The sequence below is a fragment of the Euleptes europaea genome, chromosome 1 (assembly GCF_029931775.1).
Source record: "Euleptes europaea isolate rEulEur1 chromosome 1, rEulEur1.hap1, whole genome shotgun sequence".
Taxonomy (NCBI): Eukaryota; Metazoa; Chordata; class Lepidosauria; order Squamata; family Sphaerodactylidae; genus Euleptes; species Euleptes europaea.
In genome coordinates this window covers 299,648-323,039 of record NC_079312.1, presented here as the reverse complement: position 1 = coordinate 323,039, position 23,392 = coordinate 299,648, and the positions used below count along the sequence as shown (strand labels likewise).

Sequence of the window (23,392 nt, the reverse complement as noted above, 5' to 3'; positions counted from 1 at the left end):
GCCCAGTGCGGAGGGTCAGTCCGAGGGTTAGGGGGGCGGGGAGGAAGGCCACCAGACCCCCCCCCCAGCGGCGCCCTTTGCGGGGAAGGGGACACCCGGCGGCGGCGCCCGAGGATCTGCGAGGAGAGGTGAGAGGGGAACGGAGGTTTCCTTTTGCAAGACGCCTCCCCGGCTGACGGCCCAGCGGAGGGGCTGCACTGGGGGGGGGGGGTCTTGCATTTGGGGGGGGGGTTGCAAGGAGCCCTGCAGGGTTCCCCTCCCCCCACCCCAGGAAAGTGCAGCAAGAATCCCCCCCCCGCTTTAACGTCCACGCCCCGGCGGGGCTCCGTCTCCCAAAGCCCCCCCTGCCCTTCCCCCCGCCTGCTCTCTTGGGATCTCCTCCTCCTGCTCCCCTTCCCCGGAGGAGGGAGGGGCGGGCGGGGGGGCGCCTCTGCTTCTCCCCCCTGCGACCCCCTTCCCCGCTCGCTCTCCGCTGCGCCCCTCTCTGCCCGGGCGGCGGCTCCTCTCTCCCTGCAAAGCCCCCTCCGGCAACGTCGCCCCTCTGGTGGGGGGCCTTTTCTGGCCATCCTTCCCGTCGGCCTGGGGCGGGGGGGGGGTCCAGGAGGCCAGCAGGGGGTTTCTTCTGGCTGAAGAGCAAACCTGGGGTTTTTTTTTGGGGGGGGTCCTTTCCCCCACTCTGCCCGTGTGGCTTAGTGAAGGCGCGGCTTCCCCCCCCTTTTTTTTTTACCCCTGCCAGCAGACCTCCTTTCCTGGGGGCTTCCTGTCCGGCCAGTTTGGGGTTTCTTGCAAAGGCTCCGGTGGAGCTTTGCTCAAGGTTTGTGGATCCCGCCGTTTCCTCCTCACTGGCATTCCTTCCCAGGCTTTGAGGTCCGTGGGAGCCCCTGGGACGGTGGGCTTTGCCATGTCTGCCCTATGACTGCACAGGCTGTGTTTCTCCATATAATGAGCTGAGCGTCCCTCCCCCCCCCCCCGTTCCTGCCTCTTGCTCTGCAAGCTCTGAACACCTGTAATGTGACCAATAAACCAGCTCTCTTTCGGACTACCTGTCTGCTGATGTGGCTATTGGGGATTCTACAGGGACAAGTGCTTATGGGGGGGGCACAGGTATTGATTCATAAATGGGAAGCCGCAGGGGGACGTGCAAGAATCGTCTCCTGGCCCCCTCCCCTTTGCCTGCTTTCTTCTTTCCTTCTGGGGTTGCCAACCTCCAGATGGGGCCTGGCGATCTCTTGGAATTGCAGTAGATTTCCCAACGACACACATCAACTGCCCCTTAGGGTTACCAGCTCCAGGATGGGAAACTCCTGGAAAATTGGGGAGTGGGGGGGTGGAACCCTGGGAGGACGAGGTTTGGGGGGGGGAAGAGACCTTAGCAGGGCGTAATGCCACAGAAACTACCCTAGGAAGCAGCCATTTTCGCCTGGGGAACGGACCTCTGCCCTCAAGAGCAGTTGTAATTCTTGGGTGACCTCCATGCCTCTCCTGGAGGTTGACAACCTTCGTTCCCCTGGAGGACATTGACAAGTACCTCCCCTCCACACACCCACTGACCCCCTACTCCACGCCCAGAAGATGCCCAAGATGGCCCACCCTCTCACGATCTTCCTACGGTCATAGAATCGGCATTGCTGACTGATGGCCATCTAGCCTCTGCTTTAAAACCTCCAGGGAAGGAGAGCTCAACACCTCCCGAGGAAGCCTGTTCCACTGAGGAACCGCTCTAACTGTCAGAAAGTTCTTCCTAATATTTAGACGGAAACACTTTCAATTTACTTTCAACCCGTTGGTTCTGGTCCGACCTTCTGGGGCAACAGAAAACAACTCGGCGCCATCCTCTAAATGACTCCTGGCATCTAACGTGTTTGGAAATGAGGCGCGTTCGAATTAGTAAAACATTCTCCAGGACAACCCCCCCCCCAGCAGAGAGCAAAGAGGTCGGAGGGGGCCAGACAAGGCTCTCCGGAGTGGGGGGGGGAAGTGATGCCCAAGGCCAGGGTGTGTGTGTATGTGGGGGGGACCCCACATCCCTCCCTACACGGGAGACGTCAGAATGTTTCAATCTCGGACCGCATTAGAATTAACACCAGTTTTATTTTCCGGCTCTGATGGTGAGGGCAAAATACCCTGGAATGCTTTAAGAGAGAGAGGGGCACAACTGGGGGGGGGGGGTGTTGTGCGTTTCCTCCTCCCGCCCTACGGAAGGAAGGTTGGGGGTTTCCAGGCTGCTGCAGGAACGGCTGGGTGGCGTCTGGTGAGCTGAAAGGGCTCTTGGGAGGGGGGAGAAATGTAGGGCCAGGGTCTGCTATGCAAGACCCAAAGTGTAGAGAAAGGACGGGGGAGTAATGAATTGGGAAAAGAGCTCCCTGCCACCCCCAGTTCACCCACCCCCTCCCTAGCACATGAGCAGGGGGAGGGGGGCCTGTTTCCTGCTCCCTCCCTACAGAAAGCTCCCTGAGATTATGGACCGGATTTGCAGGCTCTCTTCAGGGTCAGCAGTGCCGGAGGGAAGAAGATAAGACACGGCCCCCCGTCACTCTCTTGAGCTGATTCGCACAGGCAGAGGCCGTGGGCACAAACTTTCTCCTTGCCGTTCTAGCTTTCTGTCTGCAGGGTTGGGAATCTCCCACCTGACCCCTTGAGCCACACAGTTTAGTTCTAGCTCCTAACTGGTGGTTATGGACATGATACGTAATTTGATTGTAAACCTGGAGTGATTCAATAATGAGTGCCCATGAGGATCCGTCAGGCTGAGATTCATTTATTAATAGGGCAAATGCCATTTTTAAAAAAATGCATTTTTTATCGGCTACAGAATTAAAACTGGAGAATAATATACAGTAACTGAAACAAACGTTCTCCTTGCCATTCTAGCTTTCTGTGTGCGGGGTTGGGAGTGTCCCACCTGACCCCTTGAGCCAGACCGTTTAGTTTTAGCTCCTAACTGGTGGTTATGGACGTGATACGTCATTTGATTGTCAATCTGGAGTGATTCAATACCGAGCGCTCATGGGGATCCGTCATTTGGACCTCTGTGTTTTTGCATGGTGGCGGCGCCACCATGTTTTTTACTCTGGGGGTATGGACTTAATATTTGATTTGATAGCAAGTTTGGGGTGACCCAGTGTATCTCTATTCCCTTTTGTTTTCCTTCTGGCACAGTTGCTATCTGTCCCCCTTTCCCTCCCCCCCGCCCGCCCACCCAGCAGGGAGAATCCTCTCTTCACAGCCAAGTGCCTAAAGGGGAGGCGACCCAATAGAAGGGGAAAGAGATGGAGGAGCAGGACCCAGAAGCACTTGGACCTGGCAAGAGAGCAAAGAAAGGACCCCATCCTGACCAAGCTGTGAGTGGCATTGAATCCTGGGAAAGAGCTGTGCCAGAGATCTGGGATCAGGAGGCCCTGAACTCAGAACTACATTGCCGACGCTTCCGGCAGTTCTGCTACTGTGAGGCCGATGGGCCCCGGGAGGTTTGCAGCCAGCTGCATTTATTTTGCAACCACTGGCTGAAGCCAGAGACACACACCAAGAAGCAGATCCTGGACCTGGTGATCCTGGAGCAGTTCCTGACCATCCTGCCCCACGAAATGCATCGCTGGGTCAGAGGATGCGGGCCGGAGACCAGTTCCCAGGCGGTGGCCCTGGCCGAAGGTTTCCTCCTGAGTCAGGCAGAGGAGAAATGGAGGCGCAGGACCCAGGAGGACCTGGATCTGGCAAGAGAGCAAGGAAAGGCCCCCATGCTGACCAAGCTGGCAGAACAGGTGAGGGCTTTTCTGTCCAGGTATTTAACTTCATTCCACAATATATGGCGTTATCCACGCCTGATGTTTGCCCAAGGTTTAATCATCCAAATGGGAGGTTGAACAACCTGCTTCAGCAGCCACTTCTTCTAGGGAATTTCTTGTCCCTCCACATAATACCCCAGGGTCGGAAGAAAACCCTAGGTGCAGAGTAAGGGAGTGGGTTCCTTGGTGCCTTCCATTCCATCTCTTACCCCTCTCCCTCGCTGCTGTTTCAGAGTTGGGGTCCATCCGTGAAGATGGAAGCAAAGTTCTGTGAGATGGAAAGAGCTCCTTTGGAGGAAGGGCAGCCGGCCCGAGCCCAAGAGTGCGCCCAAGGTGTCCTCTCCTGCGGTAAGGACTCATTGTGCCTGGATGGGATTGGGGCACCCAGTTAATTTGATGGGTAGAAAGTTCTAGTCAGGGAAAAAACCCAAATGCTTCTTCACACAACTTGTGGCTCTCAGTGTTCGCTAATTGTCACGCCTCTAAAAGGGGATTAGACAAATTGATGGGGGCAATTCCAGTTGCTAGTGACCAGCCATACTGTGATAATGTGTTTTGTGCTCATGCTTCGTGGGAAATCTGACGTGCTGCTACAGGAAAAAGGATGCCGGACTAGGAATGCCAGCAGCTTTGTGGGGGGCTTGGGCAGATGTGATGTCACATTGATGTTGCCTCTGTCTGAAAACCCGGATGGGACATTAATGGATCCGTAGATGCTCCGGACACTCACTGACATTACCCTGGGTTTCCAGATGCACTTGATTCACGTCTGGTTGTTTTGGACAGAAGTGCTGGCGAGGTGCCACTCTCTTTTTCTCCCATCTCCCTCTTTTTCACCTCCCTTTTTTTCTCCCACCAGCCTGGACTCAAGGGCATGTGCGAGGGCCCAGCCGGTGGGAGAATAGCCTGCATGGGCCTCTGGTCTGATCCAGCAGAGATGCTGCCACGTTTCTGAGCTCCAAAGTTCATGGGACAAGTTTCAATTATGACAGAAGTCTGAAACGGGTCACCAGCATTTAAAGCCCCCCTGAGGCTCATGGGTATCTTGTGCTTCTTTTTTGCCTCTCCCACAACTTACTACAAAGTTACAAAGTTACACAACTTACTACAAAGTGTAACTCCCTGGGAACAGGGAGGCATAAAGCACGCTTCACAGAAGAAAACCAAACAAGATGTCAAGGCTAATACCCTTTCTTCCGCTTTTCTCTCCCTCGCAGGTAGCGAAGAGACAGTGTTCAGCCATTCTCTTTGCAGAGGTGTGGAAACTGCTGCTGTACCTCCAGTCCAGGTAGGGGAGATGAGCGGGGGGCAGCCTTGGTCTCAAATCCGTTCTCGGGGGGCTTTCCTCCTGCAGTTCTGGTTAAGGGGCCCAGGCAAGAGGCTCTGCATGCCACTCCTTTTACACATGCCTTCCCAGAATGCCCCTTCCACAGTTTCATGTCTGCCTGGAAGGATCTCTATGATAAGGAATCTCCTTTTTCTTTCAGTCTCCAGTTTCCTTTGAGGAAGTTTCCGTGCATTTCACTGAGGCAGAGTGGGCCCTGCTGGATCCAGAACAAAGAGATCTCTACAAGGAAGTCATGCTGGAGAACTACGGGAGCGTGGCCTCTCTGGGTAAGGCGCCAAAGGTGCAAATTGCTGCCATTGGGATTTTACCATTGGCCTGATATGTGAATCAACATCTTGAACAGCACTGCACTGTTTTGAGACCTGCCCTGTTACTTGATTCCTTTTGGGAGCCTCGAGGCGGTGGGGTGGCAGCGAAAGCGATATTCACCATGACCGGGTAGCGTGACCCGAGTAGCAACAGGGGCAACAGAGGCCAGTGTTGTGGCCATTGTTCAAGCCAGTGAGGGTGTCCTGGCCTGAGGTCAATGCAGGACTGAGAGGCCCTCATGAAGCTCCATCCTAATTTCTCAGTTGCCAAGCATTACAAGACACTTGTCCCCCAGATGGGATTGCCGTCATCCCCTCTGACTCTGATCTAGAATTGATTCGTTCCCCTTACACTGGTTGGGATTGTGGACTCTAACCTTTACCAGGTTTCCATTCTTTCAGAAAAAAGTTTCCTCTTCTTTGGATTTCTTTTCCTTCCCCATATAAGAGCGATAACTTTCTCTACCTCTCTGTCTCTCTTTCTAACTTCTTGTGGAGAGCCAGCGGACTGTAGTGGTTAAGGGTGGCGGACTCTAGTCTGGAGAGAGAGGTTTGATTTCCCACTCTTCCATATGAAGCCAGGTGGGAGACTTTGGGACAGTCACTATTCCCTCAGGACTCTCTAAGCCTCACCTCCCCCACAAGGTGTCGGTTGTGGGGGGTATAGGGAAAGTTATTGTAATCCACTTTGAGACTCGTTAGGTAGAGAAAATCAGGATATGAAAACCGTCTTTTCTCCTTGTCTTCTATTTAAGCATAAATAGCAGAGAATCAAAACAGCTGCACGACACGTCAAATGTGAACAGTGGGGGAACAATTCTTGGCCACTTTAAGGGAAAGAGGGCATATGAGGAGTCGGGAGAGGGGAGGGGAGGCAGAATATAAAAACTGCTGACTTAGGAGGTCTTGCTGGAGATAAAGTGTGACCAACAGTTCTGGTGGGGGAGAAAGAAGGTGATCATTGGCACGGGGGTGGGAATGAAGGTCTGATAAAGGAAATGCATACCCATTAGTGAGCAGTGCCTGATGGGTGGCTTGCCTTCTTGTGTAGGTTCTGGCTTGACCTCTTTCTTTATTCCAACAGCAAATGTAGATGAGCTGCTTGAGGGATACCAGGGGTTCTCTTTGGAAAAAAACAAGTATCAAGGTACCAAAGGAAACTTCGAGGATGGAGATGGACCACAGAGGCAGGAGGGAAGCCACTCAAAGAGGAGGGATAAGCCCATTCCATCCCAAAGAGGGAACGTCCATGAAATCCCAATCCAAGAAGGAAGGTCAACCAAAACAAGAAAGAACAAAGGCCTCCGTGCTAATCAGAGAATCCGCTCCAGGGAAAATGAAAGTTTGGCCTGTGGAAAGACCTTCAGTAGGAACATGAGTGTTATTTCCAAGAGGAAAATTCCCTCAGGAGAGAAACCATATGATTGTGAGGAATGTGGAGAGACCTTCCGTTGGAAATCTGCCCTTTCTTCACATCAAAGAATTCACTCAGGTGAGGAGCTGACTAAATCATTAGACTGCAAACCAAGACTTTCATGTCCCTTTAAAGTGCATATATTGTACCTGTCAATGTAGAGCAGGGAAAAGCCACTGAAATGTTTTTTGTGTGGATAATCAGACCTTATTGTGTAGGTGCTAACAAGATCTCTCTTCATTCCAGCAGGGGATGATCAATGGGATGAGGGTGATAAGGAAGCGCATCAGCTATTGCCAGATAAAGTGAAGAATAAAGATTTGAAAGGAAACTTCAGGAATCAAGGCGGACCTAAGAGGCGGAAAGGAAGTCACACAGCCAAGAAGAGGGACAAACCCATTCCTGGCCAAAGACGGAATTTCCATGAACTAATCCACATGGTGGAGGAAGCATATAAGTGCTTGGAGTGTGGAATGAACCTCTCAGATCAAGCCCAGTACGATATCCATTTGCAAATGCACAACGGAAAGAAGACGCATCAATGCTTGAAGTGTGGGAGGAGCTTCCTATGCAGAACAGAGCTACTTAGACATCAAAGAACACATAAAGAAGAGAAACTGCATAGCTGTTCAGATTGTGGCAAGATCTTCTCACAGAAATCAGACCTTTGTCAACACCGAAGGATTCCTTCAGGAGAGAAGCATATTATCTGCATGGAGAGTGGAAGGATATACTCTTGTGGAACAAAGTGTAGTGCACTTTTCCCAAAGGGTACTGTAATGAGGACACACAAATGCTTTCAGTGTGGAAAGTACTACAATTACAGATCACACCTTCTTGTGCACCAAAGGGTACACACAGGAGAGAAACCTTTTGAATGCTCAGAGTGTGGAAAGAGATTCAGTCACAGTGGCAGTCTTCAAAGGCATCAAAGAACCCACACAGGGGAGAAACCTTTTGAATGCTCAGAGTGTGGAAAGAGATTCAGTCAGAGTGGCAGTCTTCAAGAGCATCAGAGAACCCACACAGGGGAGAAAACCTTTGAATGCTCAGAGTGTGGAAAGAGATTCAGTCGCAGTGACTATCTTCAAAGTCATCAAAGAACCCACACAGGGGAGAAACCTTTTGAATGCTCAGAGTGTGGAAAGAGATTCAGTCGGAGTGGCACTCTTCAACTGCATCAAAGAACCCACAAAGGAGAGAAACCTTTTGAATGCTCAGAGTGTGGAAAGAGATTCAGTCAGAGAGGCACTCTTGAACAGCATCAAAGAACCCACACAGGGGAGAAACCTTTTGAATGCTCAGAGTGTGGAAAGAGATTCAGTCGCAGTGGCACTCTTCAACTGCATCAAAGAACCCACACAGGGGAGAAACCTTTTGAATGCTCAGACTGTGGAAAGAGATTCAGTCACAGTCGCAGTCTTCAAGAGCATCAAAGAACCCACACAGGGGAGAAAACGTTTGAATGCTCAGAGTGTGGAAAGAGATTCAGTCGGATTGGCCTTCTTCAAAGTCATCAAAGAACCCACACAGGGGAGAAACCTTTTGGATGCTTAGAGTGTGGAAAGAGATTCAGTCACAGTGGCACTCTTCAAAGGCATCAAAGAACCCACACAGGGGAGAAACCTTTTGAATGCTTCGAGTGTGGAAAGAGATTCAGTCAGAGTGGCAGTCTTCAAAAGCATCAAAGAACCCACACAGGGGAGAAACCTTTTGAATGCTCAGAGTGTGGAAAGAGATTCAGTCGCAGTGGCCATCTTCAAAGGCATGAAAGAACCCACACAGGGGAGAAACCTTTTGAATGCTCAGAGTGTGGAAAGAGATTCAGTCGGAGTGACTATCTTCAAAGCCATCCCCACACAGGGGAGAAACCTTTTGAATGCTCAGAGTGTGGAAAGAGATTCAGTCAGAGAGGCACTCTTCAACTGCATCAAAGAACCCACACAGGGGAGAAACCTTTTGAATGCTCAGAGTGTGGAAAGAGATTCAGTCAGAGAGGCACTCTTGAACAGCATCAAAGAACCCACACAGGGGAGAAACCTTTTGAATGCTCAGAGTGTGGAAAGAGATTCAGTCAGAGAGGCACTCTTCAACTGCATCAAAGAACCCACACAGGGGAGAAACCTTTTGAATGCTCAGAGTGTGGAAGGAGATTCAGTGAAAATGGCAGTCTTCAAAGGCATCAACGAACCCACACAGGGGAGAAACCTTTCGAATGCTCAGAGTGTGGAAAGACATTCAGTCGCAGTGGCACTCTTCAACGGCATCAAAGAACACACACAGAAGAAAATCATTTTTGAATGCTCAGTTTAAGTCCCCTGTTTCCTTCTCAGCTGAGACACCCCAATTTGAGCTGCCATCTTCTGTCAGTTTTCTTGAAAGGCGCCCCCTTGATCACCTGGGGTACAATGTGCGGATCTTTGGAATAGGTTTGAGAGAGCTCATCTGCCTGCCATGTGCAGAGCACATTTCCATCACAGAGCCAGGATGTCAGTAGGGCTCTTATATAACACCCCCCTAGCTCCATCACCTGTGAGCAACCATATCTTCTTCAAGAGAATTTCATCAAAGCAATGAGAGACCATTTCCACTTAATAGGCCATCACCTCTGAGCCATGAAAAGAAGCTTTAACGCCATCGACTCTGACATTCTTGGTGCTTTGAAAACTTCACTACCTTGAATGTCAGGTGTCATTTCCAGCTCTTCCCATTGAATTTTGAAGTCAGTTTCTTCAAAACGTGCAATCAATTTCAAATTTCCTTATCTCAGCAGAAGATGGCCGACGAGCGGGGTAAACTTTGCTAACCACTCGCAGCCTTCTCCCAGTTGGAGGATCTTTGGCCAGATCCAAAATCAGGTGCCTTGGAATGAGTTTCTGAGACACCCTCCGCTATTAGATTGGGGGTCTTGCGTCTTGGACACTTGCCGGTTTAAGCAGGTTCCAGGTGAAGGTGAGAGTGAGACGGGTCCTTCCAAGCCGGCCTGAAGTCTGCCATTTTCCTCCCCCACCTCTTTCCTTTTTGATTTTTCTTCTCATTTGCCATCTGTGTCTGAGCCTAACATAAAGACGCTTAGAGCTGTTTAGCTTGGAAAGAAGGCGACTAAGGGGAGACATGATAGAGATATACAAAATTATGCATGGTTTGGAGAGAGTGGACAGGGATAAATTTTTCTCCCTCTCCCATAATACCAGAATATGAGGTCATCTGTTGTAGCTGGAGGTTGACAGATTCAAAACAGATAAAAGGAAGTATTTTTTCACACAACGCATAGTTAAACTGTGGAACTCCCTGCCCCAAAATGTGGTGATGGCTGCTAACTTGGAAGGCTTTAAGAGGGGAGTGGAGGACTTCTGGGTCGGACGACCCCCCCCCCCCCCGCTGCAAGCGCGGAGCCGCGCTCCTGCTATCAGCTGCCTAGAGGTGTTTAAACAGCCCCTGCAAAATCCGGCAAGCGGCACTCCCTCGGTGTAAGAGGGGATGCAGGATCGGGAGCCGGTGGCGGACCTGTCATAGGAGCGATAGCCGCCGAGAAAATCGGCGGCGGTTGCTCTGACAGGGCTCTGCTGAAGAACCGGCGCCATCTTAAAGACACAGCAGGAGAGAGCGAGGTGGGATCCGATTTTTTTATATATTTGGATTATAATAAACTTTTTTGATTTTTAAATCATCAAATTGGGGTGTGTGGCAGTGTTGCTTCTTAAAGATAACTCTGAACTATCTATAATTCTGTTACGTTTCGTTTTTTTGACTCTTGGCTTTTTGCCAGCTGAGTGACGCACTTTAAAAAGTTTCTTGGCACAGCAAGACTCTCAAAACAAACGAAAGGAGTTGGAAGACAATCAAGTGACATGGAATAAAACATCTATGATGTCATAGTGATTGCTTTCTCCAAACTGGTTTGTTTCATCTGAAATATTTCTATGCAATGATTTAAAAGAAGTTTTCTGCCCCCCCCCTCACCCCCTTTTTCTGGATTACAATTCCCAGCTGTTTTTTTTCTCAGCCTTTTCAGTCTTTCAATGGCTGAAAAAGAGAAGCACACCAAGGACATTCTTAAAGATCCTAAGCTGATGGTACAGCTTCCTCAACGAAGGTCCTCTGTAACCCAAATAATAACTAAACAGACAACTTCTCCAGTAGCAGCATTATCTGTGAGCACAAAGATGACTCAAAAACCTAAGCCTGAAGTGACATTGACTTCTGTATTTGAACTTTTAACTAAGACTCATCAAGATGTTGCAGAAATGAAGCAGGAGTTGTCCCAGAATACGGTCACTACATCTCAAAATTCGGTTGCAATAGCTGCTCTGCAGGATACAATCTCATCCCTGACTGTCAGACAAGATAGGGTCGAAACCAAGCTAAAAAAAAATACACAGGAAACCAAAGAAATCAAGAAGAAGGTGGATACCCTTGAGATGTCAATTGCTGCCTCAACTGAGAGGGAAGAGAAGCAATTAGACCAAATGGCGATGATTGAGCTCAAGATTAAAGAATCCTCCCTGCGTATACGTGGATTGAAAGAAAAGGTTGAAGATCAGGATTTACGTGGGTACCTGACAGTTCTCCTGGCAGATTTTTTACAGGAATCGGAAGAAGTTATTGCGGGGATGATCGTGACAGCCTATAGAATCAATTCTGCATATGCAACCAGAAATAAAGTACCGAGGGATTGCCTGCTGCAATTGTTTTCAAGGAGCCATCGAGATTTGATACTCAATAACCACTACAAGACACCACTTAAAATTGAAGATGAGTCTTTGAGACTGATGAAGGAAATACCTGCAAGACTGTTGAGGAAAAGGAAGGATTTTATGGAGATTACTCAACGTTTAAGACTCAGTGGAATACAGTTCAGATGGGAATATCCACAAGGTATCTCTTTCATCTTTAAGGCTAAAAGGTTCAAGTTCACAGAAGTGGATAAGGCTGAACAGTTTTTACAAAGATATGATGCAGAATTGGTAAAACCTATTAAGCCAAGCAAACAAGCTCCAACCAGAGAATCTACAGAAGAAGAAAAGACATCTGAAGCAACTGGAGGAGGAGATCTGCCAAATGATTCATCAGAGGACTCTCCAACGGATGATACTGAGGGCTGAACAAAGAAGATGGGGGGAAGGGGGGCATTACATGATAAGGATGATAATTTTGGTCGTGGAAGAGTAAAGGATCTAACCGAATTTTGATATGTTACAGGTTTTATCTTGGAATATTAATGGTCTGAACTCTCCTAATAAAAGGAGGAAAATATTTCACCATCTACAAAAAACTAACGCTAATATTATTTGTTTACAGGAAACACATATACTCCCAAAGGATATATTTAGATTGGAACATTCAAGGATGGGCACACTTTTTACAGCATGTAATGAAAGTAAAAAAACTAATGGAATAGCTATGTATGTATCTGTGTCATTAGAACCAAAAGTTATTTAGAGGGAAGAATATTGTTGGTGGAAATAACATGTAGTTTTCAGAAGATACTGCTTGTGGGAATATATGTGCCTAATAAAAATCAAAAAGTATTTTATGATAAATTAGCAATACTATTAGCTGAACATGCTACAGAAAAAATGATATGGATGGGGGATTTTAACGGTGTTAAGGTACCCAAGATAGATAGATCTGGGAAAAAGAAAACAGCAATTAATGAAGGTAAATTACCAGGGATTTTTGATGTTCTTATAGATCAATGGGATATGTTTGATGTCTGGAGATTGACACATGGTAATAAGAAGGGATACACTTTTTTTTCACAGAGACATCTTACACATTCCAGGATAGATATGTTATGGCTTTTGAAAGATCTAATAGAGAAATCTGAAGATTCAGAGATTTTGCCTAGGGTGTTGTCAGACCATAACGCGGTATCAGTTAAAATCAGAATAGGAGACAGAAGATATAAACCCTGGAGAATTAACGACTTTCTTTTAAAAAATAAAAAAATAGTTGATAAATTGAAGTCAGAGGTACAGAATTATTTTAAAGAAAATATAGATAAGGGTACTCGTGAAGATATAGTTTGGGATGCCGGTAAGGCAGTAATTAGAGGACTATTAATTCAACAAAATACAAAATAATATAAGGAAAGGGAGAAAAAATTAGCAATTTTAGCTAATAGATCAAAGGGTATTAAATCAATTAATACATGAAGATCAGGCTGGATTTTTACCAGAAAGATTGATTAGTCAGAATGTTAAGGGTGGTAATAGATCTTTTAGAATACGCGGAACAAGATACAACACCAATAGCTTTGATATTTTTGGATGCTGAAAAAGCATTTGATAATGTTAATTGGCAGTTTATGATTAAGGTATTAGACTTTATGGATTTTGGTGAGAATTTTAAAACTGCTATAAAAGGTATATATACTCAACAAACAGCTAATTTGATTATAAATGGATCATTATCACCAAAGATTGAAATTCAAAGGGGAACGAGACAGGGATGTCCACTTTCCCCTTTGTTGTTTATATTAGTATTAGAAATATTATTGAATAATCTTAGAAAAACTGATGATGTAGTTGGTGTACGAACAGGGAGAAATCATTATAAACTCAAAGCATATGTGGATGTTTTAGTATGTTTTTTGACTGATCCGATTGAACAAATTGACAGATGGAATAAAATTTTGGAGGTTTATGGAAAGCTTTCAGGTTTTAAAATTAACAAAATTAAAACTAAGATTTTGGTTAAAAATATGACTCTCTCACAACAACAAATATTAATTAAAAAGACGGGATTTAATATTGAAAATAAAGTTAAATATTTAGGTATATGGATTTCAAATAATAATCTTAATTTGTTTCAAGATAATTATGTAAGTCAATGGCAACAGATAAAAAAAGATTTGATAAGCTGGGAAAAAGTGCCGTTGTCATTGTGGGGAAGAATTTCAGTAATTAAAATGATGTTATTACCTAAAATGCTTTTTTTGTTTCAAAACCTACCAACAGTGAAAGGGGCGCAGATATTCGAAGACTGGAAAAAAGATATTATGAGGTTTCTTTGGGGCAAAGAAAGACATAGGATTGCATATAATAACTTAATAGAACTAAAGCAAACAGGAGGATTGGGACTACCAGATTTGAAAATGTATTATCAAGCAGCTTGCTTCACCTGGATCAAAAATTGGATTCTCTTAGAGAACCAGCCTGATCTTCATGTATTAATTGATTTAATACCCTTTTTGATCTATTAGCTAAAATTGCTAAAATTTTCTCCCTTTCCTTATACCATCTTGTATTTTGTTGAATTAATAGTCCTCTAATTAGAAGTTATTAGAATTAGAAGGATTTAAATTGTGATTTGGGTGGCATTCCTATTTATGGTATGAGAAGGAGAAAGTAAACAAAGAATTCAATTTTCATATTATTAGGAAAAACCTATTACAAACATGGAATAAATATAAAGTTGCTTTTGAAAGTAAAACTCCCGGCTGGATTAACCCCATAGAAGCATTTATGAGAAGAGGCCCGCATCTAAACCTGGATTGTAATAACTATAGAGAAATGATTGAATATAGAGATGGGATATGGGTGTTTAAATCACAAGAAGAACTTCAGATTAAAGACTGGTTTATGTACTATAAATTAAGAGATGTTTTTAATAAGGATAATAGGTTGGGTTTTAATCAAACCAAATCTAAATTTGAGATAATATTATCTAAGGGTAATAAAGGATTGATAGGAAGGATTTATAAAGCACTTATTGAATTGAATTTAGAACAGGAAAGGATCAAACCGGTGATGGTAAAATGGATGAGAGATTTAGGGTACAATATAGATTTGGAGATATGGGAAAATTTGTGGGAAAAGGAGTTTAAATTTACTATAACGAATGAGATAAGAGAGAATTTATATAAAATGTTTTATAGATGGTACATAACTCCAGTATTATTAAGTAAAATGAAAAAATGATAAGGCTTTTTGTTGGAAATGTGATAAAGATATAGGTACATTCATGCACGTCTGGTGGTTTTGTAAAAAAATCAGGAGGTTTTGGCGATTAGTTTTGAATGAAACTAATAATTTGACTAAACTAAAAATAAAAAAAGATCCCGCCTTTTGTTTATTGGGTATTCCAAAAAAAGATTGAGATAAAGGTGACAGAGTCATATGTCAATATAGTTTTGCCGCAGCAAGAATTACAATTGCTAAAAAATGGAAGCAAACAAATAAACCTTCAATTAAAGAGTGGAGAGAAAAGATATGGACGTATATGCAGATGGCCAAAATCACAGATTCCTTACAGGGTAAAGATATGGATGAATTTAAATATATATGGTCAAAGGCCGCCGCATACTGGGATAAATTGGCAAAAATGGATTTTAAAGGTATAGTTAACGAATTATAGTTCAATGTGATTTTTAATTAATGACTATAATAATAGATTTTTTATATACTGTCATAACACTTCGCCGGAGGTCCAAGGGTGAAGGGCACAGTGGTGGGTGTGGGTTTAGGGCACTATAGGTTTTTATAGAAATAATGTTTTAGTAGTGTATTAGTGCTCTGTATATGTTTGTTTTTTTGTATTTTATGTTTTTAATTTCTGTTGTATTATGATTTTTTTTGTATGTCTTATTATAAAAAAAGCAATAAAAAATAAAAAAAATAAGAGGGGAGTGGACATATTCATGGAGGAGAGGGGTATTTCGGCTATTAGTTAAAATGGATACTAGTCATGCTGCATACCTACTCTCTCCAGTATCAGAGGAGCATGCTGTCAAGGAAAGAGACCACCTCGGCAGGGCAGTGTCTCCTTATGGTTGGGGCAAGAGTCACAGTAGTTTTCAAGCTAGACACTGCGCTCAGGGCTCCCCCAGAGCTCAGTGTGGTAAGCTGCCACCAGCTCTGATTCCAAAACTAGCTTCCAGGCAGGGCTCAGAGCAATCCCCACCAGCTAATTCCAAATAGAAATTAACTCTCTTCTTACAAGGTAGAGGCCCTGTCAGGGGAGAATTACACCAAGGCAATAGTTTTAAACTTTGGTAGGTGGTTTCATATATGCAAGGCACTTTTCAGATTTAGGCTTGGAACCAGCCAGACACAGCCAGATAAAGGCTGAAAGTTTATTGTATAAACTTTGTGCTATTTACAGGAAGGAAAAGGTTCTTGAAGCATTAAGCAAGAAAATAACAAAACCATTTAGCATAGCTAGCTTTACACATTTCGTTTCCCAGTTTCAAAAGTTTGGCAAGGCTTCTTAAGATATTTACCATCTTCCAAAAGATGCTTTCAGCATTTCAAGAGGTCCACAAATAGTCCAAGGTTTCAAAAGGTCAGCTCAACCAGAGTTTTCCCTCAGGGCCAAAACGAGTGGGTTTCTGATGCAGCAGCACAGCCTCCTACTGTACCCCCAAAGCGTGCATGATTTGCTCTAGACTGGTCTGTCCTTATATTTGTTTTCTCAATGGCATGAGCTCATAGGCCAATCAGAAAACGAAGGGGATTTTCCATCAATTAATTGTTTAGTCATCATGCTGACTCACTAATTGACTATTCAGGTGGTGAAGCCTGCAGAACTCCCTGCACCTGGATGTCATAACAATGGCTGACCAATTAGTTACCGTGACAACGTATGGCCTTGCATTCCAATGGGGAGAAAGGTTTAACAAGAAGCAGCTGTATGTTATCTCCCTTCTCAGAAGCAGCTTTCAAAATGGATGTATTGTCCAAAAGTCCCAATATCACAAAATCATAGGCCTACAGCCTGAAGTAGGACAATTATGAAAACTCAAAGGAATTGAGGAACCCTAATTCCTTTACACGTGCCTATTCTATTAGGTGCTGTGGAACACAGGCAGGATGGTGCTGATGCAGTCGTCTTGTTTGTGGGCTTCCTAGAGGCCCCTGGTTGGCCACCGTGTGAACAGACTGCTGGACTTGATGGGCCTCCTGGGTCTGATCCAGCAGGGCCTTTCTTATGTTCTTATGGTCTAAAGAGTGCATCCTAGTGGAGGGAAAACTTGGAAACTTGAGGAAGAGAAGTTGTGGCCAAAACGAAAAGATCCGAAGGAGGGGATTTCAATTCTGACTGGCGGCAACTCATATTCAAATAAGAACTGAGACTAAACTTATGTTAATAGAAGTCCTCTGTGACCAAGTTTCCAACGAATCCGTCAAGGTGAAGATCAGGCAAGCGTGAAAGAGCGGCGAGATGAGTGAACAAGGGGAGGGAGAGGGGGCGCGAAGAGAAACGGCGTTAGCGGCACAGAGACTTGCAGTGGTGTTGGCAGCAGAGAGACTCCCGGCCGTGCCTGGGGGGGATTCAGTGCTGACGGCTAAAGAGGTGCCGGACAGAGGGAAGCGGGGGGGATAAGAACTTGCCCAAGTGTTTTGGTTCTTCAGGTTCCGAGCAGTTTAAGAACATAAAAAACCCCTCAATTTGACAGACCTTGTTGCTATCAGATTTGGAGTTGGTGATTTGATTTACCAGATTTTGAATCGCTTTGGATATTGCTGTAGGGTCTGTGGCTCAGTGGTAGAGCATCTGCTTGGTATGCCGAAGGTCTCAGGTTCAATCCCCGGCATCTCCAGTTAAAGGGACTAGGCGAGTAGGTGATGGGATAGACCCCTGCCTGTCAGACTCCAGGACTTCGTTGCATCTCAGGAATAATAAACTTCACTCCAGGTGTTTGCAGAGAGTTTGAAAAGCTTTATTCAGAAAGTAAACGAGTACAGTAGTCTAAGCAACTTAAGGTTAGAATAAAGACAAGGCTTTTAGAGATCAGCTTTATAGGATGCACACACTAGAAATAAATCACAGTGGGTAGCCATTTTAGTCTGTCTGCAGTAGTATAAAAGGGCAAGAGTCCAGTAGCACCTTCAGAAGAAGTGAGCTGTGGCTCACGAAAGCTCATACCTTACCAGAAAATATTTTTGTTAGTCTTTAAGGTGCTACTGGACTCTGGCCCTTTTCTACACACTAGAAATGTTTACACGTAAAGGCTTTGAAATGCAAAACATCAGAGTTCTCTCAAACATCAAGAGAGAGAGGGTTCCGGTGAAATCACACCTTGAGATCAGAGCAGATTTACAATAGGAAGGCTACTTTGAAATGGGGGCATAGGAGCCTCTGGCTATAGCACCTTTCTCCCAAACTAAAGGGACTTTCCCACGGGACTAGGAGGTGGGGGGAGGAGTACACGATTGCGTGCTCTCTCTGACAAGACCCTGGAGAGCTGCTGCTGATCTGAGTAGACAATTCTGACTTTGATGGACCGAGGGGGGGTCTGTTTCAGTATGATGCAGCTTCATGTGTTCACTGTTGAACTGCCCACCCTCCTTCCTTCCTTCTTTACGGAAGTGGCTTTGCCAGACAGTGAAGTAAAAGGCTTAAGACTATTACTTATACAACAGTTTCCACCCGGAGGACAAGTGAATAAAGGCATCTTATATTTAGCCTACTGCAACAGTTCGATGCTGTTGATGTGACTAGGCTCTTAGAAAGGACCACTTCCTGAGAAGTGATGTATTATCTTATTCAGCCAGTCACCAAGGCAGGACTCCGTGATTTCTACCGAAGTAGACTTTTTCCTGGAATGTGCCAAATAAATTTTTCAACAGTGGGTTTTCTTTTACCATTTATTTCACATAAAATATATGCATGTGAATATTTACACACTCTTAAAACATGTCATAAAGTACAAAGATTATGATTCTTTTACATGTTCATTTATATGCAAGCAGTTTCAAACAATCTTTATAAACAATTTCTCTATGTAGGAATTCAGACCTTAGACCTGTAATGTTCTCTCATTCAGGTATATAACAGTTACAGAAATCCTGTCTTGTAAAACATGATTAGTACAATGGAAGAAAGACCTGTTATAGTTAAAAACATCTTAATTCAGAGTACCTGAAATAGTATCAAACATAAGTTATAGTACATTCAGTACAACCTTATATTATTTCTAAACCTCTCCACTTCATTTGCTTAGTTTAAGGAGATTTGAAATAGTAACATGAATTTAGGATATTGCAAACCTTTTCTGTAAGGACATAGCATTCCTTCAATGTCTCTATGTCTTTACAATGTATCTTTGGTATATGCAGAGATTCTCTGGTTCCTAGTTCATATGAGAGCTGCAAAAAGCTCTTTAAGTAGTCCATGTCCGTTTAGGTTCATGGAAATATAGAACTCCATTGCTCCACAGAAAGCTGGAGTCCGTCAATACTTTGTAAGACTATGTGTAGCTTTAATATTCAAGAGTTGTACTTTGAACTCTGAAGTCTCTCTATGTGCCAATTGTAGAGAGATTTGTATGTGAACCTATAGTTCTGCGTAAGAGCTCTATGTATGCTCTATCACGATTACTGAGTACAGAAGCATCCCCTGCCCGTTGGAGAAACCTCTGGCTCTTTACCCTGAGAGATATCTCTGGTTGGTTAGAGGACTCTCGAAGAGGGTCTCTATGAATCATGTTCCTGGTCAATTCTGTGAAGGACCTGTATCTAAGGAAGCTCTGGGTTTCACAACTTCCATGTTTTTCAAGGAAAGCCAAGCTAGACCATTCAGATCTTTTAGTGAGAACCCATTAATCCTTGCTAGAACCAATGAGATGTCAGTGTTTCCAAATATGGAAAAGATCCAATACTCTTAGTCCCACGTTAAGGTTAGTAGGAATTCTAAGAGCTTCCATCTTATGGAATAGTCTGCAAGCATTCATTTCAGACATCCAGCCTTAGCAAGTCATCTTGAAATGATTCACAGTGGGTAGCCGTGTTGGTCTGTCTGCAGTCGTAGAAAAGGGCAAGGGTCCAGTGGCACCTTAAAGACTAACAAAAATATTTTCTGGTAGGGTATGAGCTTTCTGAAGAAGTGAGCTGTGGCTCACAAAAGCTCATACCCTACCAGAAAATATTTTTGTTAGTCTTTAAGGTGCTACTGGACTCTTGCCCTTTTCTACTATCTTGAAATGAGTCTCTCTCACGGAGAGTCTTTCCCATTCTCACAAAGAGCTTGTGTAATATTAGGATTCCATTCCACGCAAGAAATGGGAGTGACATCTCCTGAGAGATGGAGAGAGTGAGGCCAGATGACCAGTGTCATCCTCCACCAACTCCCTCTGTTCTTACATCTTACGCAAAAGATGGAGAAAGGAAATGGCCAGGCAACAGCTGCCATCTCCTGTTAGTGGGCTGACCATATGTACCGTTTTGAAGGGGACCGGCCCGTTTTTGTCACATTCCCTGGCCGTCCCGTCTTTTTAATTAAAATGTCCGTTGTGTCCCGTTTTGAATAAGCCCAGCAGCCAGTTTTGTTGCCTCGCCTTCCCCGCGCAGGTTTATTTTACACTTAGGAAGGAAAAGGCCCCACGTTCCAGTTATGGGTGGCAGCAAAACGTGGCCCTTTGTCAGCTCTTGGCCCATCGAACCAGAAACCACATCAGAGACAGTCAGGTCCAAAGAAGATAGCTTTACTGGTCAAATAGGTATTACAGCGCATGAAGGAAAGGTGACAGCAATGAGCTCGCTGTCTAACTCTTGGCAACATAAAAGCAAGGAAATTTGTAAGAGATTACAGAACACAAACATAGTTGTTCCCAGAGCTTCAAACAGACTTTGGTATGCAGGATTGTCCTTGGGTTCAGTCTGTGGTCAGGTCAGCGAAAAAGATGAAACCAAAACAAGGTAACTGAGATACAGGCCTGACATCCTGCCCCCCTTAAGGCCCCCTCCCACCTTGCAAGGGGGATGGCTTGTCCGGGTAGGCGGTGTGGAAGGCGTTTACTAAGCAGGGGGCGGAGACATCTCGTGCACGCACCCACTCGTCATAGGCAGGGGGGAAGTGCTTCCAGCGAATTAGGTATTGCAGAGATCCATGGTGTATACGTGAATCCAGGATCTTGGACACTTCAAAATGTTGTCCCCTCCCACCATTATTGGTTGCTCCGGAGGCGGATCCGGGTGCGAGGAGGCGATATGAGGTTTCAGGAGACTGACATGGAAGACGGGGTGGATAAGCCTCAAGGTTTTGGGCAGAGTCAGTTCCATAGTAACAGGGTTAATGATCCGGGCGACAGGAAATGGGCCAATGTACTTGGCACTGAGTTTGTGACAAGGACGAGTGGAGCGCAGATTTTTGGTGGAAAGATACACCAAGTCCCCGACTTGAAAGTCCTTACTGGGGGAGCGATGCTTATCAGCTTGCGCTTGGCTCGGTCCAGGTTGCTAACCAGCCAGGGCCATGATGTCGCCTCATGTGCCCATGAGGCGACATCAGGATCCCCCTCCCCCTCAGACCCTTCCATAGGGGCAATAGGACCGAAATCCTGACCATACACAGCATAGAAAGGGCTGAAGCCAGTAGATTGATGTACAGCATTATTGTAAGCATATTCTGCAAAAGGCAACAGTTCTACCCAGTCATCTTGGTGATAATTGACATAACAACGCAAATAGCATTCCAGTACAGCATTGACACGTTCAGTTTGCCCATCCGTTTGAGGATGGTAAGCACTAGACAACCCTTGCTCCACCCCCACTAACTTGAGAAAAGCTTTCCAAAATTTAGCAACAAAACTACTTCCGCGGTCGCAGATTATCTTGCGCGGAAACGAATGTAGCCGGAAGACATGTGACACAAAACTACTTCCGCGGTCGCAGATTATCTTGCGCGGAAACGAAGTAGCCGGAAGACATGTGACACAAAGAGGCGGGCTAACTTCGGTGCGGAGGGGATCCCCGCACACGGAACTAAATGTACCTGTTTGGAGCACAAGTCAGTAATAACCCATAGTACAGTTTTACCCCCGCTAAGTGGGAGATCCGTCATGAAATCCATGGCAATTACTTCCCAGGGTTTGCTAGGAATTTCCAGTGGTCGCAGTAGTCCTGGGGGTTTGCCTTGAGACCGCTTGGCTGTGGCACAAATAGGACAGCTGTGAACGAAGGAGTCTACATCAGAATGCATTCCCCCCCACCAAAACTGTCTGCGTAACAAGTGAAGCGTTTTCAAGAATCCAAAGTGACCTGCGGTTTTAGCTCCATGGGCTAAGTTCAGGACTTCTCTCCAAAGCATCTTAGGCACGTACAATTTCGAGTCTTTGTACCAACAACCACCTTGCTCAATTACACCTTGGGGCAGGGTCTGAGCAGTACGTTCGGCCAAGCATTGAGCTCGAAGGGAGTCCAGAAAGGAATTGGAGATGATAACCCCCCCTTTTGCAGGAGCGGAAGGATCAGGAGAGGGGGGAGAGACCAATTGCTGCGGGGTGTTGGAGACAGATGGCGCAAGGGGGGCTGGCGAGGTGGCCAGTCGGGTCGGGTTAACTGGCTTGTCGGCCACTGTGCGGTTTTCACGTTGGGGTTGCGTTTGGGACTGCGTCTGCACGGCCAGCAAGGGTAGGGCTCCTCTTTGCGCCGGCGTGAATAAAGAGTCTGTCGGCCGATCAAGTTTCACTGGGTATTGAGGTAACCTGGATAGGGCATCAGCAAGTACGTTCTGTTTCCCAGGCACATGTTTAAGAATAAAACGAAACTGGGCAAAGAAGTCCGCCCAACGCTGTTGTTTTGCGGACAATTTATGGGTCCCCGTGAGGGCAGCTAGATTTTTGTGATCGGTCCAGACTTCAAAGGGGACCCTGGACCCCTCCAGGAATTGCCTCCACAGAATAAGAGCATGGTGGACGGCTGATGCCTCCTTTTCCCAAATGGGCCAGTTCAATTGGGAATGTGCAAACTTTTTGGAAAAGTAGGCACAGGGGTGAAGGAGACCATCCGGACCTCTTTGGAGAAGGCCCCCCCCCCATGGCTACATCGGACGCATTGACCTGTACAACAAACATTTGGTTCGGATCTGGGTGCTGTAGCACGGGTTCAGAAGTGAAAAGCCGTTTGAGGGCTACAAAGGCGGCTTGACATTGATCCGTCCACAGTATTTTGGCAGAGGGTAACGTGGCAGAAACCCCTTTTCCCTTCGTCTTGAGGAGGTCAGTGATTGGCAGCGCCACTTGAGCAAAGTTAGGAATGAATCCGCGGTAGAAATTAGCAAAACCCAGAAATTGCTGTACTTGTTTGCGGGTGGAGGGTGGAGTCCAGTCAAGTACCGATTGGACTTTGGCGGGGTCCATGCTAAGGCCACGATGAGAAATTATGTACCCCAAGAAAGTTATTTTCTTTTGGTGAAATTCGCATTTAGCCAGCTTTGCATAGAGCTGGTGGTTACGTAGACATTGCAAAACTTCTTGGACCAGAGCAACATGTTCCTCCATTGTTTTTGAATAACCCAATTATCCTGGTGATAATTGGTGAAGCAGCGTAAGTAACATTCTATAACAGCATTCACTCTCTCCGTTTGCCCATCTGTCTGAGGGTGATAGGCAGACGATAAACCTTGTTGTACCCCAACAATCCCCAGAAACGCCTGCCAGAACTTAGACAGGAACACCGAGCCTCTGTCGCTCACGATCTTCCGGGGAAACCCGTGTAGACGGAAGATCTGTTGAACAAACAGGTGGGCCAGTTTGTGGGCTGAGGGCAAACCTTTGCATGGGATAAGGTGGATCTGCTTGGAAAACAGGTCCGTG

The 23,392-nt window shown here is 45.7% G+C and overlaps 1 protein-coding gene across 1 annotated transcript; it reads left to right on the top strand.

The window, feature by feature from the left end:
- Positions 1-3,269: 3,269 nt before the first annotated feature.
- On the top strand, positions 3,270-9,128 carry LOC130490156 (zinc finger protein 420-like; the record flags this gene model as incomplete). The annotated part of the gene is made up of 6 exons (XM_056863974.1): positions 3,270-3,676; positions 3,743-3,758; positions 4,016-4,130; positions 5,000-5,070; positions 5,270-5,396; positions 7,099-9,128. Coding segments are annotated over exons 1-6 (2,766 nt in total), but the record flags the coding sequence as incomplete, so codon positions are not given.
- Positions 9,129-23,392: the final 14,264 nt, after the last annotated feature.